The sequence below is a fragment of the Lepidochelys kempii genome, chromosome 2 (genome assembly GCF_965140265.1).
Source record: "Lepidochelys kempii isolate rLepKem1 chromosome 2, rLepKem1.hap2, whole genome shotgun sequence".
NCBI lineage: Eukaryota > Metazoa > Chordata > Testudines > Cheloniidae > Lepidochelys > Lepidochelys kempii.
The window spans coordinates 10,507,643-10,531,561 of record NC_133257.1 but is presented as its reverse complement, the minus strand read 5'-3'; the positions used below and the strand labels follow the sequence as shown (position 1 = coordinate 10,531,561).

The 23,919-nt window shown below is 40.6% G+C and overlaps 1 protein-coding gene across 3 annotated transcripts in view; it reads right to left on the bottom strand.

Moving 5' to 3' along the window:
- Positions 1 to 23,919, bottom strand: part of TRAPPC9 (trafficking protein particle complex subunit 9) — an 829,667-nt gene that overhangs the window by 619,560 nt on the left and 186,188 nt on the right. For all 3 annotated transcript variants that reach the window (XM_073330054.1, XM_073330052.1, XM_073330055.1), the window contains exon 17: positions 10,768 to 10,892. In XM_073330054.1, the coding sequence (XP_073186155.1) occupies positions 10,768 to 10,892 (125 nt within the window). The remainder of the gene's footprint in view (positions 1 to 10,767; positions 10,893 to 23,919) is intronic.

The window sequence follows — 23,919 nt, the reverse complement described above, 5'->3', positions numbered from 1 at the left end:
GCTGTAGTGGTAGCTTTATTGTTCTGGCAGCAAAACTGAAACTAACACAAAAATGAGGCTATGCCAGAGTGAGCACAGAATGTCTAACCATTTAAAGGGACAATACATCACACTAACCTTCAATTATTGCTACATAAAGAGTCAACTTTCTCACTTATGTCTGGCATAAACAGTCAATATCAAGGACTCAAGAAAAATATCAACTACTGTAGTACCTTAACACATGAGCCCTACCAAAGGAAGGGAAAAGGTGTTTCACAAAATGGATTATTAAAAGAAACTGAGAATTAATCAGATATAGAAACATTTATGGAGAGATAACAATGACACTTTCCTAACATTCTAAAAGCCAAGGTGTGACCGGGGACCCAGAGGAGCCAGCCAAGCTCACTCAGTTAAGGTGAACTGCAAAGAATGGAGCAGACAATCCCCAAAGCTGGTGGATATTCCAATACTTAGATTTACCAAGCCAGCACAAAACAGCTTCTTTATTACCTCGTTGGTTGCCCAGAAGCCAACACAGTTCCCTTAAAGTAACCCAGCCTCAGGCCTCCACCCAGATGCCCAAGTCAAGAATGATGAAGATTACTGAAAACCTTATTTCATCATATAAAAAAGTTCTACCAATCCCAAACGATCGGACACATTACCTCCCAGGTTAATGACTATTCCAGATTTTACCCAAATACACGCTTACAGCCAGTTCTTAACAACTAAACTAAAATTTATTAAAAAAGTAAAAGTATGGTTAAAAGACCAATATACATAAAGACATGAGTCAATCTTGAGATTCAGATTCATAGCGGAGATGGTGAGCTTTGTAGTTCCAAGGAATTATGGAACTAATTAAAAATAGTCCAAAGGTTATAGTCCAATGTTTATATTTCAGGGCGGTCCAGTCAAAACTGGGATCTCAGTCCTTGTGGCTTAGGCTTCCCCTGCATGAAACCTCAAGCAGACCTGAAATAAAAAGGATTGGAACCCAAGGGTCTTTTACCCAATTTTCTAGCATCCACATGACTATACAGTCCTGGGTAAACAATAGGCTTTTGATGTAACCTTCTGTTTTCTAAGCACCACCAGTAATTAGTTACACAAATCAACATAGGGCAATTTATCCATTAAGCAGTCTATCACAAACTTTAAGGAGACATATAGACAATGACTTTATTTCACCCAAGATTCATCTAAATGTTAATATTCCCTTTTGATCTCTGAATTAGAAGTTATAGTGACAGACTGGAACAGTCTGTTTACATTGCTAGCATCTAAGATACACACAATTAGTATCACTTCTAACAATATAGGTTTGCATTGCGAAGTTCTAACCTATCTACCTTGAATGGCCCTAATTACCATTCACATACGTTTCTAACATGACTTTAAAGGTTGGCTTCGGGTCATTCAGCCTGCAGGACGCTTAACGCTTTCTGGTCATGCATCACAAAAGGATTCTCTTTCAAATCCCGTGTGTTATGTCTTTTGCTCTTTACACAATATACATGAGAGAACCACATTCACACTGGGGCCCAAGTAATTGTGTTTACTAAATCAATATAACATTGCAAGAGCCAGCTACATATATGCAAGGCCCATTTATACCCTGCAACTCTGACAGGGTTTTTGTGGGTTCTAAAACAGAAGACAGTGAGGGCCACTAGAGCAGTGGTTCTCAACCAGGGGTATGTGTATCGTCAGGGTACACAGAGGTCTTCCAAAGGATACATCAACTCATGTAGTTATTCATGTAGTTTTATAACAGGCTACATAAAAAGCACTAGCAAAGTCAATACAAACATTTCCACAGTGACTTGTCTATACTGCCCTATATACTATACACTGAAATGTAAGAACAATATATTCCAGTTGATTTTTATAATTATATAGTAAAAAATGAGAAAATAAGCATTTTTTCAGTTATAGTGTGCTGTGACCCTTTTTTTATTTATAGCTGATTTTGTAAGTAAATAGTTTTTAAGTGACATGAAACTTGGGGGTACACAAGACAAATAAGATTCCTGAAAGGGGTACAGTAGTCTGGAAAGGTTGAAAGCCACTGAACTAGAGAGCTCACAACCTATTTAAAGGGATACTAATAAATTTCTATATATTACAATGAGTAGTACACCCATGTAACAAACTAGACTACACTAGATACTCTGGACCATGGAATAGGAAATTCAATACACACCTCCCCCAGTTAAAACAGAATAGGTTTCAACACACAAACTGGCCTTTTGAGGCACACTGCCATGTCTTGTTCCAGCTTCCCTCTGTGGATATTGCATTATACCCCAGGTAGAGATTTTCAATAGTTTATGATGACTAAAACTTGAGTTGTTACAATTACTGAATAGCAAGTAACAGAAATAGTCATTTTCTTTTCTTTTCAGCTTCAAATTTTATAATGATGTCATTTTCTTTTCTTTTCAGCTTCAAATTTTATAATGATGTCATTAAGCATTTTTGTAGAATACTAAATTTATGATATTATTAAAAACCCAGTCACTTCAAGAAGTCAGTGACTGGTTTATTAGAACATTGAAATTTGTAGAGAAACATTATTGTAGACTGCAGGGAACTGCATGTAAAATATTGGTAATATTTACTGTTCCAGTACTTTCTCTTTCATTTATAATTTTTAGGATTGAAGCAGTTTGTGTTTTTAAGCACCCATATTCGGAAATGTCCAAATTAGTACATTTCAAAGGTGGTAATGGAAGTACGCAGTTTTTGAAATACTGCTGTAGATTAATTTTCATTTGCAGAAACTCAACTTATTTTGAAGGCTCGTTTATCTATGTTATACAGGGCTAACAAATAACTACATTTCTATGAATTATCATTTCTGACAAGCATAAATATTTCCAAACCATAATTAGAGTTGCATACTACATTTTCATGGAGTACTCAAAAGATATTTATTATTTTGACAGGTTGTTCCTAATTGTTTGCAAACTTAGAAAGTCCCACTTCTTTCTTGTATTAGCGATTATCAAACCATTATTATTAGCATGAATACTGCATGGTTAACCCTAATATATACATCAAATTGGTCTAAATAGCACTCTGGCCTTCCCACACAGTGTGGGCTATGGGGCAATACCTGGAGGGCAGTTCACTCCTCCTTGGTTGTCCTGAAGCAACAAGTAAGCCAGTAGGGCAGATCCTCTAATAGGAAGATTTCTCCTTGGGTAGATTCAGTCCCTACAATAGGCTCTTAGATTTAATAGATTCATACAGTTTAAGGCCAGAAGGGACCATTAGATTACCTAATCTGACTTCCTGTACATCAATAACTTGCATTTGACTAAAGTGTGATTTGTGTTTAAATAAAGCATATTAAAGACATCAAGTCTTGATCTGAAGACAATGAGAGATGGAAAATTTACCACTTCCCTTGGTAGTTTGTTCAAGGATTCATTGCCCTCACTATTAAAAATGTGTGCATAATTTCTAATCAGATTTTCTCTGACTTCAGTTTCCACATATTGGTTCTTGTTATGCCTTTCTCCAATAGATTAAAGAACCCTTTAGCACCCTGTATTTGTTCTGCATGGAAATACTCATACATTGTAATCAAGTCCCCTATTAGTCTTCTTTTTTTTTTTTTTTAAATAAACTAAACTGACTGAGCTCTTTATGTCTCTCAATATCAGGCATTTTCTCTAACCTGTCAATCATTTTAGAGCCACTCTCCAATTTTTAACTTCTTTTTAAAATGAGGACTACAGAACTGGACATCGTAGTCCAGTATTGGTCTCACCAATGCCGTACACAGAGGTAAAAATCTACACACTCTTACTCACTACTTTACTATTTGTATATCCAAGGATCACATTGGCCCTTTTTGCCACAGCTTTACACAGGAAGCTCATTTTCAGATACTCGTCCACTATAATCCTTAAATCCTTTTCAAAGCCACTGCTTTCTACGATACTGTCTCCCATTTTGTAAGTATAGCCTGCATTCCTTTTTGTTAGATGTCTAAGGAAGGTAGGTTACTTACCTCATAGAAACAAACTCTTAGAGACATGTGGTCCCTTTGGGTGTTAACTGTGGATGTGCACAAACTCCGGGTGCCCAGGATGAGAAATTCTTCAGTAGGAGAGTCCTTTGGTCTATGCCTCCTCATACTGCAAACCCAGGGCATAAAATAGCAACAAAGACCACCCATCCCTTCAGTTCCTAAATTACCACGAATCAGAAGGATCCAAAGAGGAGGAGAAGGAAGGTTGGTAGTGAATACCCATAGGGACCTCACATAAAATGAAGAACTCCATTTATTATAAAGGTAAGTAATCTTCCTTTCTTCTCTGAGCGCGGGTCCCCATGCGTACTAACCATTGGTAATTTCCAAGCAACCCTTATTTCGGAGGATGATCCGAGGAAGTAACTCGGACAACAATCTGCTGTACTGCTGAACCAAAGGATGTTTGACAGTGATGCAAATGAGGCAGCCTGGGCCCTAGTTGAGTAAGCTTTAATATCATATAGAGGAGGAGTTTGAGAGCTAGTAGCAGAAGAGGATGCAGCTAAAGATCCATCTTGAGAATCTCTGAGATGGTTTCACCTGTCATTCTTCTGGCAAATTAAAGAGTTTAGGAGATTTACTTAATAGCTTTGGTCCAATCAAAGTAAAAAGTTAGGACCCTTTGAACATCTAGATAATATAATCTCTTGTCATCCCTAGCATTGTGGGGCTTCAGATAAAACAAGGGCAGATGAATCGTTTGATTCAGAGGGAAGTCTGATTGGATCTTAGAAACCAAGAGGATGTACTCGGAGGAACACCTTATCTCAGTGAAAGATGGTATACAGTGTATCTCCCACAATGGCACCAACCTCACTTGCCCTCCTAGTTGACGTAATCGCTATAAAAAAGAGCCACCTTCATTGATAAAAACACCAGGAGTACTTGTGCCACTTCAGAGACTAACGAATTTATTTGAGCCTAAGCTTTCATGGGCTACAGCCCACTTCATCAGATGCATAGAATGGAACATACAAGAAGAAGATTATATATATATATACACACACACACAACATGAAAAGGTAGAAGTAGCCATACCAACTGTAAGAGACTAATTAATTAAGATGAGCTATTATCAGCAGGAGAAAAAAAAACTTTTGTAGTGATAATCAAGATGGCCCATTTAGAAAGTGAGGATACTTAACATGGGGAAATAGATTCAATGTGTGTAATGACCCAGCCACTCCCAGTCTCTATTCAAACCCAAGTTAATGGTATCTAGTACTGGAAGGCACATGAAGCCAAGGGCTCAAAGAGCAGCTACCAAAGTGCTGCTAGTATTAAATTCAGAACCCAGGGAGGCATAGAGGTCAAGATACCAGAGGGACAGTTTTAATAATGGCTTTAAAGAGTTGGACTCTCATGAGGTGAGTGAAAACTGAGTAGCTTTCTATACGAGAAAGACTGAAAGTTTGAGTGTCTTTAGGGACAGGATGTAGTTACAGATACAGCGAAGTTCTGGCTCTTCCAGAAAAAGGTGATCTTTCTGGCAAAACTTTTCCACACAATAGCGTAATACTTACATGTAGAAGGTTTCCACTATTAATCAAGATGGATTTCACTTCTTGTGAGCAAGTCTGAGCAGTGTAATACTTGCATGTAGAAGGTTTCAACTATTAATCATGATGGACTGCACTTCTTGTAAGCAAGTTCGCTCTAAGTATGTTGCCCAACTAAAACCCAGGCTGTGAGCCAGAGGGGAGTTGTGTTGGGATGGCAGGTTTTGCCCCAATTCTGAGAGAACAGTGTGGGGAAAAATTATAAATGTACCTGCAAGTGGTCATTTACAGGGTCATGGTGAACCCAAAATGATGGTCTGTTGCCCTGCATTTTCCAGAAAACTTAAGATATGAGGGGAATAGGAGGGAAGACAAACATTAACAGTTCTGACCCTGAGAGTAAGGCGGCTACTCCACTCCAGAGTCCAGAACACGACCATTGTGAGAGCAATCAGTTCAGCATTTCTTTCTTGGATAGCACAGAGGTCCCAGGGCAGGTAGCCCTACTGATGGACGATTTGTTGGATACTGAAGAGTGCAGCTCCCACTCCGGGTCCTCACTGAAATGTTTGCTGCGCCTCTCTGCCAGGGAATTCTGCCTTGTCTTCTTCATAATAGTAAGTACCTGGAGTAAAAACTCCGTCCTCTGTATTCAAGAGGTACAGACTCTGTAACTCCAAATTGGATCAAGGGATCCACTTCCTGTTGAAGAATCCTCCTGTGAAAGGGGTCCCTGAAAAGGGATGGTAAAGGGGATTTGGAAGGTGGGGTGGACTGGAACTCAGTGGTATATCTAGTGGAAGTAACATCCAAAATCCATTTGGCTATGGTTAAGGTCTGCCACTGTGGAAAATAATAGGCTAGGCAACTGCCAAACTGGGGTACTAAAACAACTAATGGACAGCTCTTGAGCTACTCATCAAAATTTCTTTTTAAAAGGCAAATTACTCTGGAAGTAAGATGCTAATAGAGCCAAGCGCCTGCCTTGTTGCAGTCTTGGTAGCTCATAGCTGCAGTCTCAAGAATTTTCTCCAGGAAGGTGGGATATATATATAAACCCAACAGGCAGAGGATGGTATGAGAATCTTTCAGTGAGTGGAGTGTCTTGTTCATCATCTTGCTATGGAGCGGTTCTTGTTAACCTGTAATCCCTGACTTCATCTGAGGGTGCAAAACTAAATTACATAGCACGTGGTAAGGCATATTAAAATATCATCTAAAATAGAAGCTATTAAAGCTGTAATGCAAGAGATGTAAAACTACTAAGGAAGGCTTTGCAGTAAATTGAGGCCTAATGAGCCTATTAATAGTTTTAATAGTCTAATTAGCAATGGAGTTAGCATAACTACATAACCTAAGGCTATAAGATTTAGAAATAGTTTGGAATATGTAGCTTGTGATAAACGAGTATACCGCACAAACCTGAATACAAGATTTATAGTGGATCTGGGAGTTTGTGTAACCACATTTAAGTATCTAAACGATTGGGAAACATAGGATATAAATAGCTTATACTAGCAAATGGAACCTTAATTACATCCCTCAGAATAACAAACATGGGCAGAAAGAAAAGGAGTACTTGTGACACACCTTAGAGACTACCAAATTTATTTGAGCATAGGCTTTCGTGAGCTACAGCTCACTTCATTGGATGCATTCAGTGGAAAACATGGGCAGGGCACTAAGACCTAAATCAAATATGATCCTGGATGCAAGGAAAAAGGTTATAAAAGATGGTCAGAACAAGGTCTAGTTAAGACACAAGGGATAACGGAATGGTGAAAGTCTGAGTACAATCAAGCTTTGTGGTAATCTCCACTTACTTTTTCTTCTATCTTTGCTGTTATATGCTTCTACAAGACCGTACGTAAGTAAGTATGTCAGCATTTGGGGACTGCTTTATCTTGTACCAGCCAAAGGCTCTAAGTATGCACAATCATTTTAATTAGGGCTGTCAATTAACTGTACTTAACTCAAATGATTAACACAAAACAAATTAACTAGATTTTGAAAAGTCACCATTAATCAGTTTTAATCACACTGTTAAACAATAACAGACTACCAATTTAAATTATTATAAATATTTTGGATGTTCTAGTACATTTTAAAATATATTGATTTCCATTACAACACAGAATACAAAGTATACAGTGATCACTTTATATTATTTTTATTACAAATATTTCCACTGTAAAAAAGATTAATCAAGAAATACTGTTTCTTTTGTTTACCTCATACAAATTCTGTAGTGTAATCTGTATTGTGAAAGTGCAACTTACAAATGTAGATTTTTACATAACTACTCAAATCGTACATGCTAAAAACTGGAGTGTGTTGAGGACTAAATCTACCCTACAAAAAATCTCTAAAATGCATGTTAAGTCCTAAATCTCAATATATGATGCCAATTTGTTGCCACTGAAATAGTCCATGGGAACATGTCATTTTCAACAAATCTTTTGAAGGAAGCCTGCCTGGTTTTCAGCCATGTTGCCTGCCCACATACCAGTCTTCCCAGGCTGCTAGGAAGCCTGTAGTCCAATGTGCCACAGCCTCCAGCAATACTCAGATCCTCAGCTGCTTACCTGATGGGCTTCTGCGGAGCCAGGACTTCCCTACTGGCCAATTCACTGGGCTACCTGGCTCTGAAGGAAAGTAGGCAGCTGGGAAACTAGCAGAAATGTTAAGAAATTTCCATTTCAATACTTCCAAAATGGAATTTTTCGAGCATTTCCTGTCTGTGGGAAATTTTGCTTCTCATAGGATGGACTTTCTGGGTTCCCATACAGCTCTATGTTAATTACACAATTGCTGAACATCTGACTGGATTAACTCCCAAATGTTTGCGCTATCATGTTGGTAATTTGCAGGGATGAGCATTTGGAAAATCACTTACTGCTCAAAATCAGACTTGCAATCTCATAAAATAAATTGAAAGACGGCAGGAATATTTTATGATCCCTCACACTGTCACTAACAATACTTAACTACACTAACTACCATTTCTCTGTTAACATGCAGAAATAAATCAAAGTGCATTAGTGATATTAATGGTCCGAAAGAATCATCTTTTCAAACATCTTCATCTGATTATTGATTGAACAGACTGGTAAATAGCTCTGCCATACGAAGACAGTAAATTCAGATACAGAGTAAGGTTTTGTGAGAGAACTGTAGAGTCCGAGATTTTTTTATAAAATTATAGGCATGCTGAGCAAAATATTTTCAAGTATATAAAATAATTAACTCTGCTAATTTCTGATGTTATGGTCTAGTGCAGGATGTAGATCCCAGGTAGAAGACGCATCAGATACTGAACTAACATTACATTCAATCTTCACCAAGAGACTAAGAAAGAAAGACCATTTAACAATTAACTTTAATATAATTTTTAACTTTTCAAAAGCAAATTTAAACTTAAAAAATAATGCTAATTCATTCAAACTGAGTAAATCTACAATGCTAAAAGCAATACCTAAGTGAGAATCATGACAATAAGAAATCTATCAGGTTTCACATTTTAATTTAGTTTTGTCCGTGTAATTTTACAACAGGGAAAATACATAGGACGACACATACTGAGCCAGAAAAACGGAAAATAACTTTAGAGTGATGGTCCAGACCAGGGGTGGGCAAACTTTTTGGTCCGAGGGCTACATCTTGGTATGGAAATTGTATGGTGGGCCATGAGTGCTCACAAAATTGGGGGTTGGGGTGCAGGAGGGAGTGAGGGCTCCGGCTGGGGGTACAGGCTCTGGGGTGGGGCCAGAAATTAGGAGTTCAGGGTACAGGAGGGGACTCCAGGCTAGGGCAGGGGGTTGGGGTGCGGGAGGGGGCAAGGGTGCAGGCTCTGGGCGGCGCTTACCTCAAGCAGCTCCCGGAAGCAGAGGCATGTCCCCACTCCAGCTTCTATGTGGAGGCACAGCCAGGTGGTTCTGCGCACTGCCCCATCTGCAGGCACCGCCCCTGCAGCTCACATTGGCCCTGTTTTCTGGCCAATGGGAGCTGCGGGGGCGGTGTTGGGGGGCAGTGTTTGTGGTGGGGGCAGCGTGCAGAGCCCCCTGGCTGTCCCTATGCATTGGAGCCGGAGGGGGAACATGTCACTGCTCCCAGGACCCGTGTGGAGCAAGCCCCCGACCCCACTCTCTGGCAGGAGCTCGAGGGCCGGATTAAAACGTCTGAAGGGCTGGATGCAGCCCCTAGGCCATAGTCTGCCCACCACTTGTCCAGAGTGACATCCTAAATTTACTTTGAAATGCAGAAGAACGAATATAAAGAATAAAGGATTTGATATAGAAATTGTCCTACTTTTGATGTCTCAATGACAATTTTTTAAAATTGGAAGCAATATCTTCTGCAAAACCTGATGAGTAAGAATACTGTTCAACTATTATTTGACTGCCTGAAGGCATCAGTCCAGTAGTTTAAGGCTTTGACAAAGCGTATAGACTATCTTTACCTATTACAGTTGCTTATTCCAGGGCAGAACCCCTTAAAGTAAGCACAAACAGTGTCATTTCTACCCACTTAAACATTGACTCATATCACTAAGTTTTCCTAATTTTAATACTGACATTCACTAAGCTGTCTCCTGATTATTCCATCTTATTCCATCTTCTTATTATTTACATATCACCAATAGCAGGCTTCACACCTTCACAGGTGTCTGTAAAACAAGACCCTGTTTCTGAAGCAATTGCACTCTCCTGACTCAAGTACATTTTATCAAAATGAACCAATTAATACAAGCTCTTTACATCCTCTCCACATCACAGGTCTCAACTAAAAAAGGCTAATGCGGGGGGGGGGGGAAATGAACAACCTCCAGGGACGATTTGAAGGGCCCAGGGCTCCAGCCGCCGCTACTGCCCAGGGCCCTTTAAACCGCTGCCACAGCCCCCGGCTGCCACTGATACCTTGGGGAGGGGGAAGGAGGCACTTGCCAGTACAGGGCGGGCCGGGGCTGGCTCTGACCCCCCAGCCCCACCCCCTTTTTCCCGAGGGCCCGCCCCTTCCAGGGGCCAGAGCCGGCCCCAGCCCAGCCCTGTACCGGTAAGTCCCTAGACTTACTTTCACCCCTGTCTAAGAGTATCATTCCAATAATACATCTTAACAACTATGTAAAGAAAATATTTGCCTGTAAAAACTCCTCTTCCATATCTTTACTACAAAACACAGTAGAATGCAGTGAACTGAAGGCTGAACTCTTCACCTACTTCAATACCACTACCTTACCTTTACATGACTGAAGTCACCAACTTTGCTGCTTTCAGTCGGGTTGATAGGTTTGCTCTCTACTCGTGGTTTGACAATCTGTCGAAAAGGACTGGAAAGCGGAAGTCCACTAATACTTATTCCATCTAGAAAAATAAAAGGATCAGAATTTCTTATTTTGTTCTGTTTTCAAGTTCTAAGTAATATTCCAGACTGCCTTGAACTAAAATACTCCCAATACATTATCAAATGAAAAGGAAAAAAAAATCAGGTAACAAAACATAACCTACCTCTCTATTGCAGAAAGAGTTAAAGAAAAGATGCAGTCATGATTTTGGTCCTGATCCAATGCTGACTAAAGGCAACAGACACCCTGCCATTGACTTCAGTGGGCTTTGGATGAAATTCTCTATTTAGCTAAATTGTTACATTAGAATTCAGTGAAATCCACAAGAAAGGAGGATAACATGAAAAGGCACAAAAGAAGGTATAAAAAGTGTCCCCCAAATTTAAGGTTACATTAGTGCTTATTAAATTAAATGAGAGATGCAAAAGATGGGATTTCTTCCCTTGCGATTATAACGAAAAAAGGCAATCAACTGGTTAACTCCTGTAGCATAACTTCTAATATTATGCCTGAGGAATCCCTTTTCATGTCTATTTTAATAGGGAGCATGAAATAATGGCTTGATGTTTTCTACAGATTACTGACAATAGGATGCATGAAAAAAATGGGAATTGCAACATATGATCATTTATAAAGTAATGCAAATGCAAAATGGAAACTTAAGTTGTGTATTGTAGTACTCATATCAAAACTGAATGAGAAGTACACATTTTCAGTCACATTCTCAACTTTATATTTTACTAGTAGCCAGTGTATACTAGTGTATATGTATGTACAGTAATCAAAAGAAACGTCAACAGAAATTTTGCTACTAATAAACTCATGTACCTTATTTGTAACTGTCACACTTTCTCCATTTAAACCTCAAGTTAGCTAGGTGAAAGTGAAAATGAAAATGCTATATATAAATAAATATGGCCTATTTTCTGAGGCTCTGTACAAAGAAGGAAGTACAAAGCTCCATCCACTGGTTCTTGTTATGACTCTCTGCTAGATTAAAGAGCCCTTTAGCACCCTCCATTTTCCCCCTGTGGAACTACTTACACATCATAATCAAGTCCCCTCTCAATTTTCTTTATCAAACTACAGACACTGAGTTCTTAAAGTCTCTCAATATAAAGGCATTTTCTCCAACCTGTGAATCATATTCGGGCACTCTCTCCAATTTTTCAACTTCCTTTTTAAAATGAGGACACCAGAACTGGACACAGTATTCCAGTGCTGGTCTTGCCAATGCCGTATACAGAGGAAAAATCCCTCATTACTGCTACTCACTACTCCCCTGTTTATACCGTCACGGATTGTGTTAGCTTTTTTTTGCGACAGCTTCACACTGCAAGCTCATGTTATTTTGCTTGTCCACTATGACCCTTAAATCCTTTTGAGAGTCACTGCTTTCCAGAATACATTCTTCCATTCTATAAGCATGATCTATTCCTTGATTTTAGATGCACAACTATGCATTTGGCTGTATTAAAACATTTTATTTGACTGGACCCAGCTTACCAAGTGATCTAGATCATTAAGTATGATTGCCCTGTTCTCATGATTATTTACCACTTTGCCGATCGTATCATCCACGAACGTTATCAGCAGTGATTTTATATTTATCTCCAGATCACTAATGAAAACATTCAAATAGCCCTGGACATAGTATTGATCCCTACAAAACCCCACTAAAAACACCTCTATTCAATGATGACTCCCGATTGACAATTATTCTTGAGATCTGTCAGCTAGCCAGTTCTTAAACCATTTAACATACAATTTAATAATATTATGTAATGCTACTTTTTAATTATCTGTTCAGGTACCTTTATCAACCAAAATTGTAATTCCATCAAAAAAATTGAAATCGGGTTTGTCTGACCAGATTTATTTCTTGAAAAGATCTATTTTGCACGCATGCAAATGGAAGCTCAATTCTCTGATCTGTGCATGTCCACACTGGACCTCATGGTGAGAGATTTAGGTACTATGGCAGCTACAATGAGCAATAATTTAATAGTTTTAGGAGGTACAGTTAAAAACTATTTCAAAAAATTAATTCCAGTATATATTTAGTAAATATTGAGTTGTCTAACAAGTAAACATTGCAGTCTTCCTCTGCGGAAAAAATCATACAATCCATAACAGCATTACATAAAGATCTTCTCTAGCAGGAGATTAATCACCAACACACACAAAAAAGGAATTACAACAGCAATTTGGACTGATGTTTTAATAAAAAAATCTTGTAATAAATTACACTTATTAATGGATTATTGCAACATAAACAATCTATAATCTCTCCTTATTGTGTTCTCCCTATTACAAACAACGCAAACAGAAGCGGTTTCAGCAGTAAATGAAAAAATAGTCAAAGACACCGCTAAGGACTTGACTTTTCTTTCCTTAAAAGATAGAAACCCTTGGATCATTAATATTAATATTAACTTAGAAGGAAAAAACGCATTTATTGTAGCTACTGAACCAATGAAAGCCAAATGACTTCTCCAACTCTCTATAATGCATTACTTTTCCTACTCCAGTGTCTCACATACTCTTTAAAAATGTTAACTACTTGTCACTATTAGTTTTAAAAGCTACACTAAAATTATAGTAGCATCTGGAAGTGTAGCTCTACCTAGTTCATGTTAAACCAGTAGTTAAGCTAATAATAATGCTCTGAATGTATACAGTGCCTATCATCCAAAGATATCAAAGTTCTATAGAAACATTGAGTCTATCTCCACCCTCTCATTACAGAAGAGAAGGAGTTGTGAATGCTTACTCCAGGGCTTCAATTAATCCTAATCTCCTAACAAGCACTACTGTTTCACCAAAATTAACAAGGTAAAAATGCTGCTTGTACAGACAAGTATAATATTGCCATATAGTTCAAATCAATAGTCCATCTAAATCCATTACGCTGTTTCTGTTGGATGCCAATATCAAAAGTTTTGTATGCTGCATTCTCATCTCAGATTAGATTTTTCTGGGAAGTTTTGTGTAAAAAAAAAAAAAAAAAGAGGAATTTTAAAGTTAGTGTTTTGAAAGATTACCTAAAGTTCCCTTGTTAAATAGAATCATAACCGCTTGACCTTGTGCTCTGTTGATATAGCCAACTATCTGGTAGGTCCTGTGGCAAGTTACAAAACATGTAATAGAAACCATCAAATTTGACATGATAAATAATACTACCATCTCTTACATAGCGCCTTCCGTCAGTAGATCTCAAAGAGCTTCACACTACACTTACCTACATTAGCCTCGTTTTACAGATGGTTACATTGATACACCGGAAGGAGAAATTACCTGCCCAGATTCATCACCCAGCAGGCCAGTGGTGGAGCCAGGAACAGAACCCTGGGTTCCTGAATCCCAGTCCAGTGCTCTACTCACGAAGCCATGCAGCCTCCCCACAATATAAAAGAGAAGGGATTAAACTGTCTAATTAAAACAGTTTTATAACCCACATACCTGCTGATGGAAGGACTGGGGTGGGGGAGAGAAAGTTATTGTCAAGCCCTGCCCAGAAGCACCACAGAGTCAGAAAGAACTGATACAAGGACTATAAACACTGCTTAAAAGAGCATTTCATTACAGGAATGGCTGACGCACAGTTTACCTAATGCGATGCTTACTGGGCCTTCTGGACAACACTATAGAAAGTCCCAGTTCTCACACCTTGTACATTAGAATGGAGTGTCGAAATACTATGCACAGAGGTGTGCACACATTAAAGAGACAAACTGCAATATTTGGTTTTTGCTTCCTTCTTTCTTCTTCTGGGCCATGTCTTAAAACAGCTTTTTATGAGTGTCATAAATATAAAGGGAAGGGTAAACCCCTTTGAAATCCCTCCTGGCCAGAGAAAAAAATCCTCTCACCTGTAAAGGGTTAAGAAGCTAAAGGTAACCTCGCTGGCACCTGACCAAAATGACCAATGAGGAGACAAGATACTTTCAAAAGCTGGGAGGAGGGAGAGAAACAAAGGGTCTGTGTGTCTGTCTATATGCTGGTTTTCTGCCGGGGATAGACCAGGAATGGAGTCTTAGAACTTTTAGTAAGTAATCTAGCTAGGTATGTGTTAGATTATGATTTCTTTAAATGGCTGAGAAAAGAATTGTGCTGAATAGAATAACTATTTCTGTCTGTGTATCTTTTTTGTAACTTAAGGTTTTGCCTAGATGGGTTCTCTATGTTTTTGAATCTAATTACCCTGTAAGATATCTACCATCCTGATTTTACAGGGGGGATTTCTTTATTTCTATTTACTTCTATTTTTATTAAAAGTCTTCTTGTAAGAAAACTGAATGCTTTTTTCATTATTCTCAGATCCAAGGGTTTGGGTCTGTGGTCACCTATGCAAATTGGTGAGGCTTTTTATCCAACATTCCCCAGGAAAGGAGGGGTGCAAGTGTTGGGAGGATTGTTCATTGTTCTTAAGATCCAAGGGTCTGGGTCTGTAGTCACCTAGGCAAATTGGTGAGGCTTTTTACCAAAACTTGTCCAGGAAGTGGGGTGCAAGGTTTTGGGAAGTATTTTGGGGGGAAAGACGTGTCCAAACAGCTCTTCCCCAGTAACCAGTATTAGTTTGGTGGTGGTAGCGGCCAATCCAAGGACGACGGGTGCAATATTTTGTACCTTGGGGAAGTTTTGACCTAAGCTGGTAAAGATAAGCTTAGGAGGTTTTTCATGCAGGTCCCCTCATCTGTACCCTAGAGTTCAGAGTGGGGGAGGAACCTTGACAATGAGTATCTACAAAACACCATTTACAAGTATTTTCAAATGTTTATAAAATGACCTGCTATAAACTCCAAGTGTGGAGGGAGGTTATTTGTTGAGGGACAGGTGAAAGAACTGGAGTTCAGGAGTCACATACTGATGGTGTAAGTGGACTTGAAGGGATGGAGAGGTGCCATCTGGTGCTGGACTGAGAAAGAGCCGAGCAGCTAAGTTCCAGATCTACTACAGGTTTCAGAGTAGCAGCCATGTTAGTCTGTATTTGCAAAAAGAAAAGGAGTACTTGTGGCACCTTAGAGACTAACAGATTTATTTGAGCATAAGCTCTGATGAAGTGAGCTGTAGCTCACAAAAGCTTATGCTCAAATAAATCTGTTAGTCTCTAAGGTGCCACAAGTACTCCTTTTCTTTTTAAGATCATCTACACTCATCCTTTGAATGGCGTGCCGCAGAGTTGCCCAAGTTCTGTGTCTTTATCGAGAGTCTTGCGATCTCTAGTGTGTTTCTCAAAGTCACAGTTCCAGAAGACAGGTCATTTTGTGAGAAACTCAGCTTTATCATCTTTTTAAAAGTAAGTTCTAGCCATTATGATTGTAGAGAAAAACTTGAAAGCATACTCCAAGTGCACTCTAAAGGCTAGAAACCAATTTGGATTTCAGTCTCATGATTTTGGGGAGCCTAAACCATGCTTTTTATATGCATGGGGTAGGCTCAGCAGTTCCTTACTTTCCTCCTTCCCTCCCTTCACCAAGAAATTTTTCCTCCAAGAAACAGCAGAACAGTACTAACCAAGAATTAGGAGTAGGAGTTCTTCAGGTAACATTTATTTCAACAAAACCTTAATTACTTGTATTGAGCTGAGGTTTTTTGGTAATATAAATGGTAAAATTAAAAATAGTGTATTTAGCACTAAGGAAGTGTATTCAAATAAGAAATTAAGCCTTTATCAATCATCATTTCTGCTTAAATGAATTCATACCAGAACTCACTCCTGCTTCCTTTAACTAAATTATGATCATAATATTATCATGCTTCTGTTTTTCTCATGCATAGAGTGCCATACTTTAAAAAGCCATAGTGCACACAATGCAGATCTATAATGATATCATGGGAAGAGAGGTAGTCACTTTATGCATGTTATCTTCATTTATTAAGATATAAGAGCTCCCTGCTTAATATGAACAAATCTAACTCAAAACATTATCAATTTCCTCCTAAACCAGTTTCATAAAAAAAATTTAACAGAATAAATGAGGCAGTTGAAAAAAAATCAATAATTTAAAATACACATTAGTGTATGAACAATTACTCTATTTTATTACGCTTTCCCTTTAATAAGGGAATGTTTGTTAAAAGTGTCTACTGGATATTTCTAAAAGTTCTGGTAAACAAAATCACTCCTGTATATTTCATTGCACAGCAAATATAGTTTTAAAATCACCTCAAAAAATGCTCTGATGTAAATAATGGGAACTGTAGAATGTATTTCAGTATCTCACTTCCTGAGAAATCTCAATGAACTACTACTGAAATATTGAAAGTGCCACAATATTTAATTCTGTGGTTCAACTCATCTGAATGAATATGATCATGTGAGACAAAATAAAAAAAGACTACAACTGCACTTCACTAAAAGGAAAATTGCCAGCTATATTTAGCTGGTGGAGCGGGGGTAGGAGGAGGAGGGCGAGGCTCGTTTTTAAATTTGATACTATAAGAATATAGTAAAGAAAACCAAATATATTACCAAAAAAACAAAAGAAAACTCCTAAAGAACTCCAAGCTAGGAAAAATTAAATTAACAAAATCATACAAAACACAGGACTTGGTGGTGATAGAGGTCTTCAGCTACAGCGACATCTGTTGGAAAGGTTTCAGAGTAACAGCCGTGTTAGTCTGTATTCGCAAAAAGAAAAGGAGTACTTGTGGCACCTTAGAGACTAACCAATTTATTTGAGCATGAGCTTTCGTGAGCTACAGCTCACTTCTTCGGATGCATACCGTGGAAACTGCAGAAGACATTATATACACAGAGATCATGAAACAATACCTCCTCCCACCCCACTGTCCTGCTGGTAATAGTTTATCTAAAGTGATCATCAAGTTGGGCCATTTCCAGCACAAATCCAGGTTTTCTCACCCTCCGCCCTCCCCTCCCCCCCACACACACACAAACTCACTCTCCTGCTGGTAACAGCCCATCCAAAGTGACCACTCTCTTCACAATGTGTATGATAATCAAGGTGGGCCATTTCCTGCACAAATCCAGATTCTCTCACCCCCTCACCCTCCTCCAAAAACCAACCTTCCACACAAACTTCCTCGTGGCTGGATTTTACTAAAACTAGACAAGCCATTTACAAAGCACACTTTCCTTCTCTACAAAAGAAAAAGGACACTAAACTTTCTAAACTACTACATGCTACAAGGGGCCACAGCAATGGTTCCCTCAACCCACCCATCAATATTGTTAACCTATCCAACTATACCCTCAGCCCAGCAGAAGCAGCTGTCCTACCTCGGGGCCTCTCCTTCTGCCCCTCCACCCCCACGAACATGATACAGTTCTGTGGTGACCTAGAATCCTATTTTCGACGTCTCCGACTCAAGGAATATTTCCAAAATACCTCTGAACAACATACTAATCCACAGAGGCCTCCCTACCAACACTACAAAAAGAAGGATTCTAGGTGGACTCCTCCTGAAGGTCGAAACAGCAGACTGGACTTCTACATAGAGTGCTTCCGCCGACGTGCACAGGCTGAAATTGTGGAAAAGCAGCATCACTTACCCCATAACCTCAGCCGTGCGGAACACAATGCCATCCACAGCCTCAGAAACAACTCTGATATCATAATCAAAAAGGCTGACAAAGGAGGTGCTGTCGTTATCATGAATAGGTCGGAATATGAACAAGAGGCTGCTCGGCAGCTCTCCAGCACCACTTTCTACAAGCCATTACCCTCTGATCCCACTGAGAGTTACGAAAAGCAACTACAGCATTTGCTCAAGAAACTTCCTGAAAAAGCACAAGATCAAATCCGCACAGACACACCCCTGGAACCCCGACCTGGGATATTCTATCTACTACCCAAGATCCATAAACCTGGAAATCCTGGGCGCCCCATCATCTCAGGAATTGGCACCCTGACAGCAGGATTGTCTGGCTATGTAGACTCCCTCCTTAGGCCTTACGCTACCAGCACTCCCAGCTACCTTCGAGACACCACTGACTTCCTGAGGAAATTTCAATCCATCGGTGGTCTTCCTGATAACACCATCCTGGCCACTATGGATGTAGAAGCCCTATACACCAACATTCCACACAAAGATGGACTACAAGCCGTCAAGAACACTATCCCCGATAATGTCACGGCTAACCTCGTGGCTGAACTTTGTGACTTTGTCCTTACCCATAATTATTTCACATTTGGGGACAATGTATACCTTCAGATCAGCGGCACTGCTATGGGTACCCACATGGCCCCACAGTATGCCAACATTTTTATGGCTGATTTAGAACACCGCTTCCTCGTTCCATAACGCCCCTACTCTACTTGCACTATATTGATGACATCTTCATCATCTGGACCCATGGAAAAGAAGGCCTTGAGGAATTCCACCATGATTTCAACAATTTCCATCCCACCATCAACCTCAGCCTGGTCCAATCCACACAAGAGATCTACTTCCTGGACACTACAGTGCTAATAAACAATGGTCACATAAACACCACCTATACCGGAAACCTACTGACCGCTATTCCTACCTACATGCCTCCAGCTTTCACCCTGACCACACCACACGATCCATCGTCTACAGCCAAGCTCTGCGATACAACCGCATTTGCTCCAACCCCTCAGACAGAGACTAACACCTACAAGATCTCTGTCAAGCTTTCTTACAACTACAATACCCACCTGCGGAAGTGAAGAAACAGATTGATAGAGCCAGAAGAGTTCCCAGAAGTCACCTACTACAGGACAGGCCTAACAAAGAAAATAACAGAACACCACTAGCCGTCACCTTCAGCCCCCAACTAAAACCCCTCCAACGCATTATTAAGGATCTACAACCTATCCTGAAGGATGACCCAACACTCTCACAAATCTTGGGAGACAGGCCAGTCCTTCCCTACAGACAGCCCCCCCCCAACCTGAAGCAAATACTCACCAGCAACCACATACCACACAACAGAACCACTAACCCAGGAACCTATCCTTGCAACAAAGCCCGTTGCCAACTCTGTCCACATATCTATTCAGGGGACACCATCACAGAGCCTAGTAACATCAGCCAGACTATCAGAGGCTCGTTCACCTGCACATCCACCAACGTGATATATGCCATCATGTGCCAGCAATGCCCCTCTGCCATTTACATTGGTCAAACTGGACAGTCTCTATGTAAAAGAATAAATGGACACAAATCAGATGTCAAGAATTATAACATTCATAAACCAGTCGGAGAACACTTCAATCTCTCTGGTCACGCAATCACAGACATGAAGGTCGCTATCTTACAACAAAAAAACTTCAAATCCAGACTCCAGCGAGAAACTGCTGAATTGAAACCCCCTCCAGACGTTCTGGTTAAACTTGGATTTAAACTTGGAGAGTGGTCAGTTTGGATGAGCTATTGCCAGCAGGAGAGTGAGTGTGTGTGTGTGTTTCCGGGGGGGGGGGGGTGAGAAAGCCCGCATTTGTGCTGGAAATGGCCCACCTTGATTACCATGCACATTGTAGGGAGAGTGGTCACTTTGGATAAGCTATTACCAGCAGGAGAGTGAGTTTGTGTGTGTGGTTTTTGGAGGAGGGTGAGGGGGTGAGAGAACCTGGATTTGTGCAGGAAATGGCCCACCTTGATTATCATACACATTGTGAAGAGAGTGGTCACTTTGGATGGGCTATTACCAGCAGGAGAGTGAGTTTGGGTGGGGGGGTGAGAAAACCTGGATTTGTGCTGGAAATGGCCCAACTTGATGATCACTTTAGATAAACTATTACCAGCAGGACAGTGGGGTGGGAGGAGGCATTGTTTCATGGTCTCTGTGTGTATATAATGTCTTCTGCAGTTTCCACGATATGCATCCGATGAAGTGAGCTGTAGCTCACGAAAGCTCATGCTGAAATAAATTCGTTAGTCTCTAAGGTGCCACAAGTACTCCTTATCTGTTGGAAATACACAGCAGGGCTCAGATTATCCTACAAGTTCTTGGAATTCATTTGAGACAACTTTTTATGAGAGATGATAAAGTGGCTAGGGGAGAGGCTATTCTAGATTTGATTCAGACAAACAAAATGGAACTGGCTGAGAATTCCAGGTGAAAGGCAGCTTGGGTGAAAGTAAACATGAAATAATATGAGTTATTAATTCTAAGGATTAGTAGGAGGGAAAACAGCAGAATAAAGACAATGGACTTCAAGATGAAAACTTTAGCAAACTCTGAGAATTGGTAGGTAAGATCTCATGGAAGCAAGTCTAAGGGAAAAAGAGCTCAGGAGATCTGGCAGTCTTTAAAATAGACATTATTAAAGGCATAAGAACAAAGCAGCCCAACGTACAGGAAATATACAATAGTAAGAGGCCACCCTCGCTTAACCAGGAAATCTTCAATGACCTGAAATTCCAAAGAGACACATGCAAAAAATGGTAACTAGGTCAAATTACAAAAGTTGAAGAAAAAAAATATGTAGGGGCATAATTAGAAAAGCCAAGGTAAAAAATTAGATTTGACTAGATAGGACATAAAGGATAACAAGAAAACATTGTACAAATACATTAGAAGCAAGAGGAAGATCAAGGACAGGGAATGCCCATTACTCAATAAGGAGAGAAATATAATTAACACACAGCAATGGCCGGAATGCTAAATGCCTTTTTGTTTCAGCTTTCACCAAAAAAGTTATCAGTAACCAGATGACTAACAGTGACCAATGTAAATGAAGTACAATCTGAGGCTAAAATAGGTTAAAAAAAGTTAAGAATTCCTTAGACAAGTTAGATGTCCTCAGCAGGGCTTGATGAAATATATCGAAAATACTTTAGGAACTGGCTGAAGAGATCTCTGAGCCATTAATTATTGTCTTTGATAACTTGTGGAGCAGGGAGAGATCCCAGAGGACTGGACAAAGACAAATATAGTACCTACCTATAAAAAGGGAAATAAGGATACAGAGAATTATAGACCTGTCAGCTTAACATCATTACCCAGAAAGATAATGGAACAAATAATCAAACAACCAATTTGTAAGCATCTGGAAGAAAACAAGGGGATAACAGTCAACGTGGATTATTTTTAAACATGATTTGTTGTTGTCAAATTTAGTATTCTTCGATGGGGTAACAAGCCTTGTGGATGGGGAGAAGCAGTAGATGGGATATATGTCAAATTTAGTAAGGCTTTCAATACTGTCTCATGTGGCCTTCTCAAAACAACTGGAGAAATACAGCCTAGACAAAACTACCAACAGTGGGTGCATAATCGGTTGGAAAAAATGTACTCAGAGTAATCATCAGCGGCTCAAAATCAAGCCTGAAAGGCATACCAAGTGATCTTCTGCAGGTATCTGTCCTGGTTCCAATTCTATTCAATATCTTCATAAATTATTTGTATAATATCAAATAGAGCATACATATAAAGTTTGACGACAATACCAAGCGAGGAGAGGTTGCAATCACTTTGGAATTTGAATAGGATGAAATTCAATAAGGACAAATGCAAAGTACTACCTTTGGAAAGAAATAATCAATTCCACAAATACAAAATGGGAAATAACTGCCTGGGATGGAGTACTGCAAAAAGGATCTGGGGTTATAATGGATCACAAACTAAATACGGGTCAACAATGTAATACTGTTGCAAAAAAAGCAAACACTTTTGGGATGTACTAGCAGAAGTTTTTTAAGCAAGACATAAGCAGTTATTCTTTTACTCTACTCAGCACTGATAAAGCCTCAAATGGAGAATTGTGTCCAGTTCTGGACACCAGACTTCAAGAAAGATGTGGACAAACTGGCATCAGTCCAAAGGACAGCAACAAAAATGATTAACGCTCTAGAAAGCATGACCTATGAGCAAAGATTGGAAAAATTGGGTTTGCTTAGTCTTCAGAAGAGAAGACTGAGGGGGTACATAACAGTATTCAAGTACCAAAAAGGTCATTATAATGAGGAGAGAGATAAATGTTGTTCTTACCCACTGAGGACAGGACAGGAAGTAATGGGTTTTAATTCTAGCAAAGGAGATTTAGGTTGGACATCAGCAAAACAACTTCTTAACTGTAAGAGTAGTTAAGAACTGGAACAAATTGCCACGGGAGGTTGTGGAATCACAGTCAATGGAGTTTTTAAGAACAAGTTAGACAGACACCTGTCAGGGATGGTCGAGATCAGGGGTCTCAAACACGCAGCCCACGGGGTTATTTTCTGTGGCCCACCAGCTCCCGGAAGCACCCCCGAACCCCCACCTCCAGCATTTACCTAGAGGGGCTCCGGCCCGGTGCATACCGGGGGCAGAGCAGGCTCTCTGGCTGCCTGCCTTGCCCCCGCGCCACTCCGGGAAGCAGCCAGAACCTGCAGGGGCCCAGGGGTCTGTGTGTTGCCCTGACTGCTCCTCCAGGTACCTCCTCCGAAGCTCCCATTGGCCATGGTTCCCCGTTCCCAGCCAATGGGAGCTACAGGGGAAGTACCTAGAGGAGCAGCCAGGGCAACACACATACCCGTGCCCCCCCATCCCCCAGGACCTGGCCGCTTCTCAGAGTGGCGCTGGGGCAGAGCGGGCGGGCAGGCAGGCAGGCAGCCAGCCTGCCCTACCCCCAGTGCACGGCGGGCTGGACCCGCCCCTGAACTCCTCCTGCACCCCAACCCCCTGCCCTGAGCCCCCTGCTGCACTCCACACACCTCCTGCACTCCAACCCCCTGCCACACCTCCTGCACCCCAACTCCCTGCCCTGAGCCACCTGCCGCACCCCGAGCCCCTGCCCTGAGCCCCCTGACACACCCCACATCCCTCCTGCACCCCCTGGGAGCAGGAAGGGAGCGGAGTTGGAATGGGAATTTCAGGAAGGAGTTGGAATGTGGGGCAGGGAAGCAGTTGAAAGAGGTGGGGCAGAGGCGTGGCCTCTCCAAAGGGGTGGAGTGGGGGCGGGGCGGGGTAGGGGAGTGGTCAGTGATGCAGCCCTCGGGCTAATGTACTAGTCCTCATGTGGCCCTCATGGTCATTGTAGTTTGAGGCCCCTGGTCTAGATAATACTTACTCCTGTCTCCATACAGAGGACTGAACGAGGTGACCTATCAAGGTCCCTTCCAGTCCTACA